Source organism: Aphis gossypii, unplaced genomic scaffold (genome assembly GCF_020184175.1).
Source record: "Aphis gossypii isolate Hap1 unplaced genomic scaffold, ASM2018417v2 Contig00248, whole genome shotgun sequence".
Classification (NCBI taxonomy): Eukaryota; Metazoa; Arthropoda; class Insecta; order Hemiptera; family Aphididae; genus Aphis; species Aphis gossypii.
The window spans coordinates 76,522-94,749 of record NW_026083038.1 but is presented as its reverse complement, the minus strand read 5'-3'; the positions used below and the strand labels follow the sequence as shown (position 1 = coordinate 94,749).

Here is an 18,228-nt window from a genome sequence, read left to right as displayed (position 1 = left end):
TACATAAAATACTTTGATGCAGATATAAATAATTATAAATTAAATATAAAACATGAATATTTTGATCAAATTCAAGGTCAAATCTATTTAACTAAATCTGACAGTTGTATTTTAATCATTTGGACTACTAAATGTATAGTAGCTGTGGAAATTGAAAAAAATGTTAACTGGGTTACAAATATTGACAGCTTAATTGATTTTTATTTTTCAGTATACATTCAATGGTTATTAAAAAACAATACAAATACAAATTAAACATGAAACAGTTTAAACAATTTCATTATTAAAATATTATATTATAATCTAATAAATAATAATACAATTTATTTACATATTACTTCTTACTTAATACACTATTGTAAATCATACAATTTTTTTGTTATATAATATATGTACCTACCTACTTTAATTATTACATTATAAAAGAAATTAATAATCAGAAATATATAAGTTGTCTATTTCTTTTAATAAAGGTTTTCTAAAATTAACCAATGCTGAACATAATTGAAAAACAATTGAAGTTTTTACATACAAAAATTTAGGAATATGGGACAAAATATGGTACTCTTTTAACCTTTGTATTGCACGTTCCACATGAATCCGAGCTTTTACAATATTTTTGGTTTTTACAACTTCACTCAGAGTAAATTGAGGTGAAACTAAAAATGATGGAATATTTAAGTTAACTCCACTAGAAAGAAGATCAGAAATAAGAAAGCCTTTATCGGCAAGAATTAGATCACCTGGTTGAAATATATTTAAAACTCCACAATCAGCTACAATTTTTTTATCTGAAATTGATCCCGGATAAAGTTTACTCACAAAAGTTATGACCCCACTAGGTGCTATACCTATTAATCCTTTAAGAGTATTTCTATGTTTATAATTACTATAAGTCAACTTTTGTTGATCTAATTGTTTAGGTATATCACACGATACCTCAGTAAAATCAATAATCATACGGCAATTTTGGAAACTTTGAAAACAGTTAGGTAAGCAAAGTTGATTTTTCAGTTGAGATGGAACATTGTCCATTAGAGACTTGAATAATATATCATGTAATCAAATAATAAAAGTTAAAGTAATATTAGATACAGTTGATGAACTGGTATTAAATCTAAAAGCTAAGTCTTTATGACCTAAGTTTAATTTTAATTTCATTAGAGTCAAAAGTATTTGATCCTTTAATGAAAAACAAGTGACATTCCAACCTAAGTAATAATTAAGTGTAATGTTTGAACACAGTGTCACAATTATTTCAAACATATCTTCATTTAACCCAGTATAATATTGAAACATATTATCATTTTTTGAAATTGAATAATGAAAAAATGGATGTCTTTTTAAGATCTCAATTTATTTTTTTAAGTCTTCATTTTCCTTTTTCAAAAAATAACATTCAACATTTTTCTCCAGAATTGTATTTTCTTCGACAATTAAATCAGCACTTTCAGTATTAGATTCTTTATTAATAATTGAACCACTTGCAGCAGTATTATCATATTGTTCTTCGACATTACACCTTACTGTTTTAGTTCTAAATTAATAAGTATTCATGTAAGATGTAAATAGTGTATAATAATTATAAATATGATATGTTACAATAAAAATTACCTTTTATGTTTTTCAGGGGAAACAAAATGCATTATTTTGTTTTCATTCCAAGCAAATATAGACGGACTGTTCCCTTTCAAACCATTTTTAAAATGACAGCTACACAATCGGCTATTATTTGATGGAATAGAATCTGCCCTCCTAATAAAACAATTATAATAATATTATTATATTATTATAGAATTAATAGTATAAGTAACACAATAATATAATAAGCAATAAAGCTTACCTAACTAAACTCGCCCAAGAATTGCGTAGTGTCACATCTGTCGGAAAACGAAAAAAAAAACACGATTCTCTTACAGAATTATGTGAACACTGGGGTGCCCAGTAGTTGATCATGATTAAAAGACCTAAAACCTAAAGTTTCTGATATATACAACACTATAAATTCAGTTTAAAAAATAAGAAATCAACTTTAAAGGGTTAAAAACCAAAAGAATTAAAAAAAATAAACGGTCAATGCATTTCTTATGGAATGAACCGTGATAACAGATTGTTTGGAACCAGACGCGTTATCATTGTAGATTGTGACGTCACACTAATCTCCCCTATTAAACATAAATAACAATAATAAAATTCACAGGTACATTGTGTCTGCTTGTGTGTGTGTGTGTCGGTCGGCGGTGAGGCATATTATAATATTTTAAATACGTACGTTCGCTCGAACAAACAGTTTATAATAGTATGTATTATATCGACGACAGTCGACCACACGCATATAACTGATAAGTCTTATTATCGACCTAAAAATTAGTGATATGGATTGCGCAACGCAGGCCAAATTAAAAATAGTTAGTTGAAAAAAAAAGCATTAAGATAATTTAATTGGAAGGGGTCCGAACCATAGATATATAATATAAACTAGATAGCCGACTCTGTATGGACTATGCATACAAATATGACGCCTGGTCGCCATATGCAGGTTGGGCATTGTTTTCAAAATATGGATGTTATCAATCCTTGTGATATCAGTTTTAAAATTGAATTAAAACAGATTTCTGTGATTGTTATTTGTTTAACGTTAACGGTAAACTACACTTTCTTAAACTCGTCAGTCATCAGTAAAACATAGAAAAAAGAATAAGTAAGCAGTAAACTCAGTAAAGTAGCTCCTGTTGAAAGACTTCTCTTTTGCTACAATGACAAATTTTAAGTTGTTGACTGTCGACTGTTGTAATTGAGAGTTGTAATTGACAGTTGCCTTGTGGTTTTCTGTAACTTAACAATTTTGGTATTTGAGTCTGTTTTAAAATTAAAATTATGTTGTAAATTATATTTATTGTACAGTTTTTATATCCAAATACATTATGGTGTGCTCCTGCAGTGTGCACTTGTGTACAAATCGTTCAAAACCAGGTGCTCGAAAAATACACTTTTTCTCGTAAGTAATCTTTGGATATTTTATACGAATATACAATATGAATTTTCTTTATTTAATGTATAATATGGGAATTATTTACCTACACAAGGGTTAAACAATACATATAGTTTTTAGTAAATTATCATTAAAGTAAATTATTTAATTTTATTATTTTTTGTTATTTCAATTAAAACAGAACATATCATGTTATACGTCATATTAAATTTGTAAATTTGTTTGTTGTAGTTTTATACATAGGTTCCCACTGAAAAATGCTGAAAGAAATCAGCAATGGGTAAATGCAGTTGGCCGAAAAGGGTTTATCCCGACCAAACATAGTAAAGTATGTAGTGATCATTTTCATCAAAATGATTTTGAACAAAATTGTGGTGGTAGCTATTTGCTAAAACTCAAGGAAACGGCTATCCCTTCAATTTTTCCAAACTACTCAGATATAATATCAAAAGCTAAAATGCAGTGTTTTGAGGTTGACCCATTTCAAGTAGCTGGATGTAGCTCTTATAATCTTTGTACTGAAACTAATGAATCAGGTAATTTATAAATACTTTTATATAATTAAAAAATGTTTATTGATATCTATTTTAAATTATTTATGATTTTACATGAACATGTTTTGTAGAAGAAGTACATAATGATGTTGGTCGTGTTATGGATGATAGTACTTCAGTCAAAATTATTTCACCACTTAAATCGACTTCAAATATTCAAGAATGTAACTTTTTAACACAGAATTCAACACCACCAATACCATTGTTAATTACACCATCTAAAGTATCATGTGCCCGTTCATTATTTAACATAAGTCTACCAAAGCGTCTTAGTTTTTCTCCATCTAAATCTGAATTGAAGAAAAAAATTAAATCATTACAACAACGAATTCGACGGCAAGATAAATCAATCAAAAATTTAAAAAAATTATTAAATGTTTTAAAAAAAAAAAAATTAATTGAAAGAGAGTCAGAAGAGTTACTAATGGAAAAATTTGATGGTACAACTTTGGACATATTCCAAAATGTTGTTAAAAATAAAGGTAAAACGTCTACTGGACATAGATTTAGTAAAAAATTAAAAGAATTTTCTTTGACTCTGCACTATTACTCGCCTAAAGCTTATGAGTATACAAGGTAATTTATAATTGCAAATGTAACGCGGAAGGTTTTGGATGTATTAATTTTTTTAGCTTACCTAATAACTGAAAGTCTCCTTTTTTCATGGTATCGACAACACTGTCAGGACTGCTAGCTTATGTATTAATTTGACATGCTTGCACATTAATTCGATAGAGCTTTTACATTACTTTGACAATACTGTAGAATAAAGCATAAATTACATATATAGAAATTTCTCACCAAAGCTTGTCTCCTAATTAACTAAAATGCTATTATTTTTAACACTTTTATTTTAATAATTATTTGTTGTATTTTAGATCAGTCCTAATTTAAAAAAACAGTAAGTCTATATTGAACTGGACTTCATCTATAAATGCATATTTAGTGAAGTCATGGAAAGTTTGAAAACTTTAAGTTCTGAAGACAAACACTGCAATTTATGTTTAGATGCCATGGCCTTGAGGAAACAAATTTTATGGAGTGACAAATTTAATAAATTTATTGGCTATTGTGATTTTGATGGTGAATTATAACTTGAGGGGGACAGATACCCCAGCGACAGAGGCTCTATATTTTATGCTTGTTAGTCTTTGTCGCTGGCACGCTTTCCCCTCACGATCTCCCAAACCTTCGTCCGGGAGGCACGCTTGGACGCTTTTCACGACAAAAATCGGTCCTGACGATCAGGATTCATGGGACAATTATTCCTAACGAGGAACGCCCCAGCGCCATAGTCTGCACGTTGCCCGGAGCCGAGGCGCCGCCCAAGACCGCGCCCCGCCTGCCAGCCGGCCATAATGCCGATGTCAAGCAGCCAATTCCCGGTCCGGCAGCCCCGCTGAAGAGTACCAACGCTCTATCATTGCCCTCCCCAGCCGAACCAGGCTTATTTTGGCTAGACCCTTCGGATCAATTCGGATTCGTCCCGCTTGCGGGTATATTCCAAGACAAAGTGATCCGTCAAAATGCAGGCGACCATTCCCGCCCAACCAGCGCTATGCATTCGACGACAATGCGGATATCGGTCTCAAACGAGGTCCCGTCCCGCTCAGCGGGTCAGGCATAATGTGGGAGGTCGTGCAAACCGACGAGACTCGAATGGGAAAGGCGCGACCACAGTCCGCACCATCCCCGAGGTCGCACTATGTCCCGGCACCAACTCATGGTTCACCCTGGTCGTTGGCACACTTTCCCCTCGCGATCTCCCAAACATGCATCCGGGAGGCACGCTTGGACGCTTATCACGACAAAAATCGGTCCTGACGATCAAGAGTTATGGGGCAGTTATGCCAGACGAGGAACGCCCCGGTACCTTAGACACCGCGTGGCTCAGGGACAAGCGCCGAACAAAGGGTCACGCCTCGCCCGCCGGCCATAGCGCCAACATTATGCTGTCATTTCCCGGTCCGGTAGACCCGCCGAAGAGCGCTGATGCGCCCGCATCATCTCCCCGGAAAGGCCTAGAACGGACCATGGATTGACCCTCTTTTCAAGGGGTGCAATGCGTTCGATAGCCAGGAAGGTCATATTGAGGCAGAGAGAACCCAAGCCCACCGGCCGCGCCCGAGCGAGCATAGAACAGGTCCGTACTCGCGTCGGGCACCGCCCGCCAACTCGTGCTCTAACTACCTTTTTTCGGTCTGGTCTCCGCCGCGGAGATCTGACGCGACCTAGAACGAACGCAGCTATCGTATAGCATCATGGTGCTGTCGCGGTGGCAACGGACACCCGCGCTGCCCTAGTAAACTTCGGTGTCGGCGCACGCGTCCCGGTCACGCCAGCCTCCGCAGCCGGATCCAGCCCAACCCCAACCGGGTTAACGCAAAAATCAAGCATCACAGCAACTCTTCGACCTTGAAAACCCGTTACGCCCAAGGCTTTCACCGACCGGACGACACAGCTGGGCGGTCGGTTTATTCCAAGGGTTGCTCGGGAGACGAGGTATAAGCCACCGTTCAGACGAGATATGACTTGGCCGCCCTGTACCAGCGTACGCAAGTCCTAGGATATCTTCCAACTTGTTTAATGATATCGGTGTGCGGGTAAGAGCCCCAGCAAGGCCCAAAGAGCAAAGCTATACTGCGTTCGAAGGGAGAGAGGGCCGCTGTTAGCCGGTCGAATTAACGACCGTTGACATCTACTGCGACGAGGACGCCGCGACCCATCGGCGAAACAGGGCTGTGATTTCGCTTGATGTTCAAACAGGACAGTGGAATTGTTTGACATTAAAATGACTAAATCTTTGAAGTTGCCTTTTATAGTATTTGTCCACTGTTCTCGATGACCGCGGAATGCCAAATTATGGTGGGCAAGAAAAAGTACAATCTCTATTAACTCTAAATTAACTTGTCTGTTATAGGTAACTTAAAATTGTCTTGTGTGTTCTAGTACTGGTAAAATTGGAGCATTGGTTTCCCTAAGTTTAAATTTTAAGGATGATAAAATGTGATCTGGAGCGAATCTGTGGTTTTGTATAGCAAAAATTCCATTTTTTCTAGTAGAAAAGTCAGCCTGGGTCCAAGATTTAGCCAATTCATCATGTAAATTTATTCCGAACAAAAAGCAGTGTAAACAATAAACCTTATCAAGACTTACTGAGTATGTTAACCAGTCTCTAAGTACTTTAGTTCCTGTTCGAAACTCAGCGCCTTTACAGAAAGACCCAGTACGGCTATATCGGGCGGAGGCCCGGTCGATGTGCAAAGGCCGTAAAGCGGCCGCCGTTGCGATTACATCACGCGAGCCGCGGCCGGTTCGACCAGTCGGTGCTGTGCCAAGCGAGCGAACGGGCTCGTCTACATTCAGTGTCGCGTCCACAGCGTCCGCGGCCGTTTCGTTTTGTTTTTTTTGTTGTCGTAACGCCGTGCACAGTGCCTCTTCTGGGTGTTTTCCATTTTAGATCTAAGGCTCCAAGTTGTTCTGTGTCGCGTCAGGCCCGTGCCGTACACACAGCCAGTCCGCGTCCGTGCTCGTCGTGGTTTGAAGTCGGGCGTAGTGAATATAGCGTCAGGTCACCTTTACTGACCAAATCTAACAGCGTCATAGTGATCCATACAGTGTGCCCCGTGCCACTAGCTACCATGTACCCGTGTCACCGCCCGACCGCCCAAGGACCTTAATTTATTGTGATTATTTGAAAATCATCACCGTCGTGGTACGATTTACGTAAACGGTTCCAATTGCCGCTCCCGCTGCGAACCGAAGCCATGCCCGTGTATACGCAGTCACCATCGCCATCGGACCGACTCAAATAGACCGGCTATCGGTCAAGGTCATCCGCCGCCATCCGTCGCCACTATCTCCGCTATTCTGCTATCGTTGTCGTCGGGTATCGTTGTAGCATTATTATCATTTATATTATTATCATATTTTATTCCGTTGTCATTATTACTTTTATCCCGTCTCTGTGAACGACGGTCTTATTTAGTTTTATTCATTTTTTTTTTTTGTGTACTGTTGCGTGCCAGTATCAGATTTGAATCCAAATAGTTAATTTGAATAAAAGTTAAACTTAATAACGAAATATGTCTTTATTGCATATAAATTAAATACATGTAACAAACAAAATATGTGGCTAAGTGTCGTGAAAGTGCTCAGTTGTTGATAGCTTTGGTACATCTGCCGTTGCTGGTCTTCAGGCTCCCTTATATATTGTGGTGCGTCACTTGTTTACGTCGAGTTGCCGCATTTTCTTTGTTGCTCTTTGAAGTAGTAGGTTCTTCTTCATCATGATTTTCATTATCAGACCAGTCATCGTCAGAATTTTGGGTACTATGTAATGTATCTCCAAGATTTAAACCAGCTGTTAATGAAGAATAAGCATTACAGAATGCTGAATAATCGGTTCGAAGGGATTCTATATTTAATTCTGAAATCTAACATTTTAAATTATCAAAACTATCCCGAGGAAAATCCTGTTGTGAACTAAATAGCTTAATTCTTTCTACAGACAAAAGACTAAAATCCTTTATTACTTCTTATGCTTGAGAGTATCTGGAGTTCAAAACAGTACTAACTGTGTCTAATACAAAAAAGTAAACTTGAGATTTAAATAATGAAGATGGTGTGTTGGCAACTATGCTAATTTCGTCAATTAATTCATTGTATTTGCAATTGTATTGCTCAATTCGTTTTTGAGCTGAATCGATTAAATGCATTGCTTCAATGAAATTTAATTTAGGAGACTGCATGTATACTTAAACTGGAGTTGTTATTTTAAATATATTTTTCATACATTTCATCATTAAAACAAATTTGTCAGGAAGTTACATTTTTATGTTGACTAATAGCTTGAGATGAAGTAGAACGGTCAGTTGATAATTTTAACTCCTTCAAACTTTCAACAATAGCAGTATATTTTTCATAAATGACGTCTATAGCTCTATTGTGTGACGTCTAACCTGTAGAAGATAGAAATTTCAATATTCGGCATACTTGATCAGGATATAGCAGTTTTTGATGATTAATAAAACAAGCTGTGTGTTTTCTTGCTCCAAAATACTCAACCAATGCTTGAATTTTTTCAAAAAAATTGCGCGTATCCAAACATGAATCACTCATATCTACTATTACCAAATTCATAACATGAGCGCAACACCAAATATATTTAGCACTGGAACATTGTTGTTGTATAAGTGTTCTTAAACCAGAATATTGCCCTTGCATCGATGCAGCTCCATCATATGCTTGGGCATATAAATTATTTTTCCAATCTAATCCATGTTTTTCACAAATCTTACAAAATAGTTGAAACATACCAAGAACTGTTGCATTCGTTGCTACTTCTAATGCGATAAGTCTTTCTTCTACAATTCCTTCTTCGTTTACAAACCTTACAAAAAATTTAAATTGTTCCATTTTGGAAATATCAGTTATTGTATCTCTAATAACTGCAAACATTCTAGCATCCTTGACTTTTTTTAATATGACTGATCTTATAGAATCACTCATTATTTGAAGCATAACAATTTGCGTTTGACCAGAAAAAAATGTTATTCTATTCTGTTTTGATGATTTTTCAATTTTGTTTAAGTGAATAGCCAAAGGTTCATGGTATTTTGATAAAACTTTAATGAAAAACAAGAAGTTACCCCGATTCTTTAATGTTAAGCTTTCATCATGCCCACGAAATACTATGTTTTGTTTCCTAGATACAATAGAATTTTAAGTATAACTAACTATTTTTCTGTTTTCTGCAATTTGGTTATTTGTTGTTAATTTGAAGCTGACATCCAAACAATTATTATTCGAATACTGACCTCGACTGATTTCAGACTCTAAATATTCTTTTAAAGATTCATGGTTCAACATGCTTGAAGTAATATGTTTCCAATCTCGTGTGCCAGTTGAAACTAATTTATTTTGTTTGGCCTTAACTAAACCAAAAATCATACAAGAGAAACAGTATATTTTATCATTGAGTGGTGAATATGCTAGCCATTTACGTCTAATATTTTTTTCACCAGGAAGTTTTTAAAATAGTATTCTTCGTGGAACGAACGACCATTTGTTATTGGAAATTGATAACTGGGCATATCTAGTACTCCTGGTTGACATGGTTCAAGTTCAACAAATAAATATGAATGGAATTATTTCTACTATTTCAATTTTTTTTTCTGCTTCTGAAATACGTGTCAATAAACTTTAATCTATAATTTAGTCAGATGAAAAAAATAATATAAAAAAAAATAAACTCAAGACATTATGTGAGACTCGTTGGGTTGAGATGCATGATGCATTAATTACATTCAAAGAATTGTTTTTGTACATCGTAGAAGCTTTAGACGACTATGAAAATAATGGTAGTAAATCAACTAGATACATCAAGTAAAGCAGCTATGTATGGTAGTGCTATCAGAAAAAGCGATTTTCTTGTTTTATTAGAAGTAGCAGTTTTAATTTTTCTTATACATTAAATTTAAGTCAAATTCTTCAAAGTAAACAACAAGATTTATCAAAAGCACTAAATAATGTTGTAAATGTACATCTTTAAAATCTATTCGTAAAGATGTTGATAGTCATTTCAAAAATATATTTAGTGAAGATTTCTTCTAAAATAGATATCGATATTAAAATACCTCGAGTTTGTGGCAAATAAAATAAAAGAGCTAATGTGAACGTTACAAATCCGGAAGATTATTACAAAATAACTATATTCATTCCATTTCTTGACCAAATAAATTATTTGTGAATTAAGGACTCGATTTGATCAAAGATTAAGAGAAATTATTCCACTTGAAGGATTAATCCCATCACATTTCAATAAATATGATACTAACACTATTTTAGAGGTTGCAAAAATATACGAAAATTATCTTTCATTAAATGCAATTGTTACATTCAAGGTTGAATTATGTATATGGCAAAATAAATAGAAAGACGATAGACAAAATAGCACAGATGAATAAACCTCAAATCGTAATTGAAATTTACCTTATTGTACAGATATTGTGCCTAATATTAAATTGCTTTTAACTCTTAACAACTCTTCCTGTTACAACAGCTACGTTAGAACGTACTTTTTCCACCTTTAAACGACTTAAAACTTACTAAGTTCAACAATGACTGAAAATAGACTAAATTAGTAAACATAAATAAAAAAGAAGTCATTTCAGAAACTGAAATCATTGAGGATTTTGCAAAAAAAGTACCAAGTAAATTGCAACTCATAGATCGGTCAAAATAATTTCCTACGATTGTTACTATTTATTATTATGTATATACTCGTGTATTAACTTAATGACTAACTGAAAATATAAATAAATTATTTGCATTAAAAACATTAAATATTTGGTTTATTTTCCTTTTGGTAGTAGGTAGTGTATGTGGTAAAATTGTTGACAGTGTGTCTGGATACGCCACTGCTTGCCAATTATTAATGACAACTAATAAATGGAACTAATGGAGTTGGAATATTATACCACTAAAAGGTTACAAAGAACAAAGAAACGTAAAATGTTATGTTCTGAAAAATTAAAACTCGTGATCGCAAATGGCAGTCACACATATTATACACTCCTATATGAAGTGACTCACTCATTCTAGTGAAATTATTCCACTAGAACTATTAATCCTCATTGTATGTTTATTTTTCATACCCTACTCTAATGATGCAAGATTCACCGAGATTCAAATAAAATTAAGTAGGTATCAAAAAAACTACTTTGACTCGTTTAAGTGATACACGTTGGAATTGTCGTAAAAGAAACTGGGTTGCTGTAAAATTAAAATTTTAAAGCTATAGTTACATTGTTAAATGATGAAATCAATTCTTCCACAAATTAAGATGTGCAAGCAATGGATAAGAATAATAATGTTGATTCTACTTGAGTTATACTAGGTATTGTAAAATATAAAATATAGATAAATAAAACCATAATTTATTATTTTATAGGCATTATGACTTCCATAATTTATTGTTAATCTCATTATTTTGGAAGAAATATAACAAATTATAAATATATTGTCTACCCAGCTACAAAAAAAAGATGCTACATTAGGAAACGCTGTTACTTTAATTGAAGGAGTTTATTAAAACCTTTTGTGTTCTTACGCACAGAAGTTGGATTTCATAATATATGGGAAAAGATAATCAATTTTACCAAAATCAATAATATTATAATACCTGATTCCCAGGTAATAAAAATTAAGTTTGTTCTAAACTTATTTTATAAATATAAATATCAACATGTTTAGGACATAGGTGCTCCCTATGCGAAGCAGACATTGACGACTCCAACCACGCGTTGTTTGAATGTGAAGCGTTTGAGAACTGGAGTCTACAACTATACGAAGAACTTAGTTGTCAACTAACGACGGGAAATATGATTGGAATCGTGCTCGGAGAGAAGAAGGCATGGCATCTAGTGTCATCCTACATTAATCGTATAATGGAACACAAATGTGAAGTTGAGAGAATGAGAAAGGCAGAAGCAGAGAGAAGAAGAGAATCAGATAACCAATAATTAGTATATGTTATAATGTATGCAGAAAAAAAAAAAAAAAAGGACATAGGTGCATTTCATTAATGATTTTTAATATAGTTGTTACTAATTAAGATCAGGAAAAATATTAGGTGTCTTGTTTTATCATTAAACATCTGCTATTTTATGTTTTTTGAGCAGTTTTCTAATCCTAAATTACAGCGATATGATAAATCGTATGGCATGCATTATGATTCGGTTAATGATCAACTTAAAATATCAGATATTCCTGTCACTTTTGATCATGGTAACTTACGCTTGCTTGATAATTACTACCCTTGGACTAAAGGACTTTGGTCTTTATTATGTGAGAAAGTACCAAAAAATATGACGATAGAAGATATGGAATCATATTATAATATTCTAAAAACAAGTAAAGTTTATTTAAAGGCAGACGGGAAACCTAAAACCTCAAGATATTTCAAATGGATGAACGTTGTAAAACCTCTATATGATCGAATGAAAATTGATGAAAAACAATTAAATGAGGAAGTATTGAAAATAAATAACACAAAAGTTAAAACTCCTTCTCAATTAAAATTAAAAGATTTGATAACTTTTTATCTAGCTCAGGCGCAAAACGAAGAAACATTATTAATGATACAGCCATATCAAATGAACCATTTGATTTTTCTTCTTCAGTGATTAATTCTAAATTTGAAGAACCTCCAACTGATCAGCTATTTAACTTTAGTTTATCACCGTCAGTTAAGAAAGGATCTGGTTTATATAAAGATGTAATACCTCATACACAATTAGTGTATTATGATGATCCAAATGAATTAGTTGTTAGATTAAATCTTTTAACATCGTCCCAAAATGCTGGTAATACCGGTGTAAATAATGAAATCATATCTATTATAGAAGAATTACGTGAGAGGAATATTATAGTTTAATGTCTACATTAGAGGGTTTAGCTAATGAGCTACATCGACCTGCAAGAAAAGTATTTCCAAGACGTAGTATAATAACACGATTTAAAGATGACCTTTGGCAAGCTGATTTAATGGATATGCAATCTCATTCTAAACAAAATCTTGGTTTTAAGTATATTTTAGTTGTTATAGATACATACACGAAATATGTATGGGTAGAATCATTGAAAAATAAAACAGGAAAAGAATGTACAAAAGGTATGTTTAATATATTAAAACAAGCTAATCCAAAATTATTACAAACAGATAATGGTACAGAATTTTATAATAATCAATTTCAACAGTTAATGAAAAAAATAAAATTAGACATTATAGTACGTATAGCGTTATCAAGTGTTCAATTGGAGAACGTGTTATACAAACTCTAAAAAATAATATATACAAACATTTTACTGCAACAGGTACATGGAATTGGTATAACAAAATATCAAAAATTATTTATAATTATAATCATACAAAACATAGATCAATTAAATGTACACCATATGAAGCTAGAATAAATACAAGTAAAATCAAATCAAATATACAAACAAATAAAACATTATATAAACCAAAATTTAAAATTAATGATAAAGTAAGAATATCAAAATATAAGCATATATTTAGTAAAGGATATACACCAAATTGGACAACAGAAATTTTCACAGTTTCAAAAGTTTTACATACAGAACCAATAACTTATCAGCTAAAGGATGGATCAAACAATATAATTCTAGGTGGTTTTTATGAGCAAGAAATTAAATTGACTGATTTTCCGAACACATTTCTAATTGAACGTATTATAAAAAAAGTTAAAGATAAAATGCTTGTTAAATGGATGGGTTTTGATTCCAGTCATAATTCATGGATATTATCGAAAGATATTATTAAATAATTTTTTTTTTATATATATTTTACCTTTTTATAAAAAATAAAAAAAAAACAGTATTAAATTAAATTATTTTAGTTATTCATATAATGTTTTCCTTTCACTTTGAACGATACCTACTGATGATAATAATTTAATTTAGAAATAATTATTATCACTAGATAGCGTGGAAAAAACACCTACTGATGATAATAATTTAATTTAGAAATAATTATTATCACTAGATAGCGTGGAAAAAACACCTACTGATGATAATAATTTAATTTAGAAATAATTATTATCACTAGATAGCGTGGAAAAAACACCTACTGATGATAATAATTTAATTTTTTTAGAAATACTTAATATCGATTTTCTTAAACATAGTGAATATTAGAATAATTATTTTTTTAATTTATAATGTTCGTATGCTAGTGAGTTAATCCCATCGTTTGTTATAAAACGTTTATCATCGTTACCACTTAGTACAAGCTTATTCATTGTTTTAGAATGAACAACATGTTTATTCGATTGAATAAAATTCATGTTTCTACAAGTTTGTTTATTATCAAGAGAGATATGGTTTATGTACGCATTTAATACTTCTATATAATTTTTAAAATACATATGTTGATTAATTACATATTTTTTTACACCTTTAGCTTTTTTAACCTCATCGTTGTTTTCAGTCTTGTAAGCATATAATTTCGGTCTTAATGAAACAAATTCTTTTAAAATTTTTCCCCCCATTTCATCTTTAAAATAACCAGGTTGATTTTTATGATTTTCGCTAAAACAATAATGATCTTTTGGATAGTTTGATGTATCAAAATACGGAAATAAATCATATCTAATATCATCAAAAAAATTAAATGTTCGAATATTATATACCAAAGAATCTGTATCCGAGTACAATAATCGTATTTTATTATTATATTTATTTTTCATTACATTATAATGAAAATCATACATAAATGTTTTCGAGACATCTAAAATTGCAGACCCTACATAAATTGCTTTATCGAATTTGATAGTTTCCTTATGTTGGTGAATAGCCATAAGATTTTCAGAGTATATAGTTCTATCTTTAAAAGTATTTTTCATCATCAATTTATTTGCTTGTTTATCTGATGTAACCAGTTTTAAAGAAACTCTAGTTCGAACATTCTCCATACATTTACCAAAAACGCTATTAATTAATAATTTCCAAAAATCTTTTTCAAATCTATTTTTAGCTTCTCTCCTCATTCTCGTACATAGTTCGATATATGAGGCCATCCATTTACTCTGTGAAAATTTGATTGCTCGATGAATTTTTACTAATTTAAGACGTCCCTTTTTTCATTTCTTAACCTATCTATTTCAACTAGATCTATTATTTTTTTTTTATATAAATTATTAATTTTTTTATTTAAAGCTCTTATATCTATTTTTTTTCTTTCTTCATCTTGATCAACACTTTTTTGGTTTTCTAAAACTATCAAATGTAATTCTTCAATCAAAGATCGGAGGTAAACGATTTGAGGAGATTCCATTTTATAATTCTGAAATTATAGGTAAATATTTATTCGTTTATTTTTTATTTTAAATATAAAAAAGGTAATGTAAAAACTATATCTCATTTACACCACATCTAAAAAAAATAATTTGTACCACTTTTCAAGTTTATAATTCACACCAAATAAAATTTAAAAAAGGGGCATTATCTAATCTGTACTTACTAAAATTATAATTTGTAACATTGTTCACATTATTAAAATTATAATTATAATAAAATGTATATATATAAGTAGGTAAATTTTTTGTTTAGCAATAATTCATAAAATATATAAAATCAATCATACTTTAATTATAAATAAATGTAAAACAAACTCTATATATATATATAATATATATATATAATATATATATATATATTATATATATATATATATTAAATAAGTAAATTCTTGTTAAGTATATTATACTATTTTTTTTTTTTAAAAAAAATAAAACATAATTTATAATTATTTATATCAACTAAACTCTGAAAGAAAAAGCTAGTAACTATTTTTTGTTTATATATATATATACCACAGAATATATTCCGTGTACATACCGTACATTTACTATAACTAAGCTAATTATAACAAAAAATAATAATAACTAAAATTAAGTGTATAAGACGTAACAACACAAAATATTGTTTACGATGTATCTGTGTATATGTGGTTTGGAAAAAAAAAAATGTGAAGATATAAAATTAAACATATTATTATTATTATAATAAATGACATACTTTTAAATGTTGTACTACACACTAATCTTTTTGAACTATTCAAAATGTTTCGTACTATACTCAATTTTAGGGCTGGTACAAATTACATATTTCATTTCGTTTTTTTTTTTAACGTGGTGTAAAAAAAAAAAAAAAAACTAAAATTTATTTATTTATGTAACGCAAATACATGTTATATTTTTGATACAAATGAACCTATTTGTGGTGTAAATTATGTAAAATACCATTATTAAATGGAATCATTTTTTATAGTGGAAAATTATAATAGTAAATATTTAATTTAAAGCTAGTTAATAGTAGTCAAGTAATAGTACTTACATTTCTGTTAGCGTGGAGATGCTTGAAAAAAAAATATACTGGCTTCTAGTTGTAGTGAACGGTCTTGGTGAAGATGGTTCAGCACGATTCAACGACGAAGTCCACTTTGTCCTATGTGTAAGAAATTTAAAATTAAAGTTATTTATTCACTGAATATAATAAAAGCAAGCTCGATGTATTGTTAAGTATAGAACAATGTCATCGGTCTATGCGTAAGTGAAGCTTAACTTTGTCGAATTCTTAATACTACCACAACCCATTTTATATTAAACTATTTGAGAGTAGTCCCCCAAAAATATACGTGCGTGTCATGGTAAACAGGAAATTCGACTATAAGTTTCTATTTCATATTTTACTATAACCAATTATTTAAATACATATTTTTTTTAAATATATATATATATATATAAACGATTATTAAAACTATGTTCGTAATCCAATTATTTAATATATTAATATTTATTATTTTAAATCTAACCAACTAATATCAGCTCAGGGCAACAGGAATAAAGTAATGTAATATGTCGGATTTCTACATAGTGTTTTTACTGAACTAGCTGTATGTCTAATTCTTAATACTACCACAACCCATTTTATATTAAACTATTTGGGTGTAGCCCTCAAAATATACGTACGTGTCATGATAAACAGGAAATTCGACTATACGTTTCTATTTCATATTTTACTATAACCAATTATTTAAATACATATTTTTTAATCTTTAAAATATATGTGTATATATATAAACGATTATTAAAACTATGTTCGTAATCCAATTATTTAATATATTAATATCAGTGTTTGGAAGGAACGAGTTCCAAAAGGAACGGATTCCTGAACGAGTTCCTTTTTTAAGGAACGGCACATTGAACGAGTTCCTTTTTATTAAAAAAGAACGAGGAACTGGACGAGTTCTTTTTTCAAGGAAAAATAACGAATTATTGTTCGTTCCTTTCGAGTTCCAATTTACACAGATATATAAATAATATTAATTACTTCAATATTTTTTTTTCTTAGAGTAAATCTTTATCCAGTAGGTATCGAACTTATGTTCGTCATTAGTAATTAGGTAGGTACTAGGTTCTCTGGAACTTTGTACTCATTAGTAACTTTATTAATATACTAATAACTTAGATAGAAATGTCAAATGAGTATGTAATATATCTTTATATATTATATTATCATATAAATCGTTGTCGTCGTGTCGCTGTCATCGAAAAATAGCACAACACTGAAGATCGACCAATAAAATAATTTATGAACTATGAATTATGATGCGGGTTGTGATTTGTGATACACTTGTCACTAGTACCTACAGCTAAAATGTATAATAATACATTACTATTATATTATTATGTTATATAATTATTTATACCAATAAGGCAATACACGATAACTGATAAGACAGTCGACATACGCGCGCCGGCCAGCAAGTGAAGAAAATCCCAAAATAGAATTTACTTACTAAAATTATATCATTCGATTATATAATATTTATATGGAACTTATGTAAGACCCCACATGTCTGAATAGTCAAATAATCATTTAGTACTATTGTCGACACTAGACAGCTAGTAGCTAGTATCAATGTTTCATTTACATTTTGTGAATACTAGAATACTTAATGTGAAGTGAATTGAATTTGTTATACACATAATTAATTACTGTTGCAGTGTTGTGAATTGTGATTTTCTATACTCTATTTACAATTAACTAATGTCTAATAACTAATAAGTAATAGCTAGTAATAAGTTTAAAGTT

The 18,228-nt window shown here is 31.1% G+C and overlaps 2 protein-coding genes across 2 annotated transcripts; one reads left to right on the top strand and one right to left on the bottom strand.

Annotated features, from left to right (window-relative positions):
- Positions 1-1,351: 1,351 nt before the first annotated feature.
- On the bottom strand, positions 1,352-2,133 carry LOC126553451 (uncharacterized). The gene is made up of 3 exons (XM_050208611.1): positions 1,844-2,133; positions 1,615-1,755; positions 1,352-1,537 (listed from the first exon to the last, which is right to left on the bottom strand). The coding sequence occupies exons 1-3, from the start codon at positions 1,954-1,956 to the stop codon at positions 1,357-1,359; spliced, it is 435 nt and encodes a 144-aa protein (XP_050064568.1). The 5' UTR covers positions 1,957-2,133; the 3' UTR covers positions 1,352-1,356.
- Positions 2,134-2,924: 791 nt separating this feature from the next.
- Positions 2,925-4,640, top strand: LOC126553446 (THAP domain-containing protein 1-like). Its single transcript, XM_050208607.1, has 5 exons — positions 2,925-2,998; positions 3,236-3,528; positions 3,618-3,882; positions 3,952-4,122; positions 4,493-4,640. Exons 1-5 carry the CDS (start codon positions 2,925-2,927, stop codon positions 4,638-4,640), a joined length of 951 nt encoding a protein of 316 aa, XP_050064564.1.
- The last annotated feature ends 13,588 nt before the right edge of the window (positions 4,641-18,228 follow it).

What these genes read in the sequence shown, in the direction of transcription:
- LOC126553451 (XM_050208611.1), bottom strand. Translation starts at nt 1,956, where the DNA reads ATGATCAACTACTGGGCACCCCAGTGTTCACATAATTCTGTAAGAGAA. An exon ending in TCTTGGGCGAGTTTAGTTAG is followed by an intron (nt 1,756 to 1,843) that starts GTAAGCTTTATT and finishes TTGTTTTATTAG; the next exon opens with GAGGGCAGATTCTATTCCAT. An exon ending in TCCCCTGAAAAACATAAAAG is followed by an intron (nt 1,538 to 1,614) that starts GTAATTTTTATT and finishes TTATTAATTTAG; the next exon opens with AACTAAAACAGTAAGGTGTA.
- LOC126553446 (XM_050208607.1), top strand. Translation starts at nt 2,925, where the DNA reads ATGGTGTGCTCCTGCAGTGTGCACTTGTGTACAAATCGTTCAAAACCA. An exon ending in CGAAAAATACACTTTTTCTC is followed by an intron (nt 2,999 to 3,235) that starts GTAAGTAATCTT and finishes TTTTATACATAG; the next exon opens with GTTCCCACTGAAAAATGCTG. An exon ending in AAAGCTTATGAGTATACAAG is followed by an intron (nt 4,123 to 4,492) that starts GTAATTTATAAT and finishes ATGCATATTTAG; the next exon opens with TGAAGTCATGGAAAGTTTGA.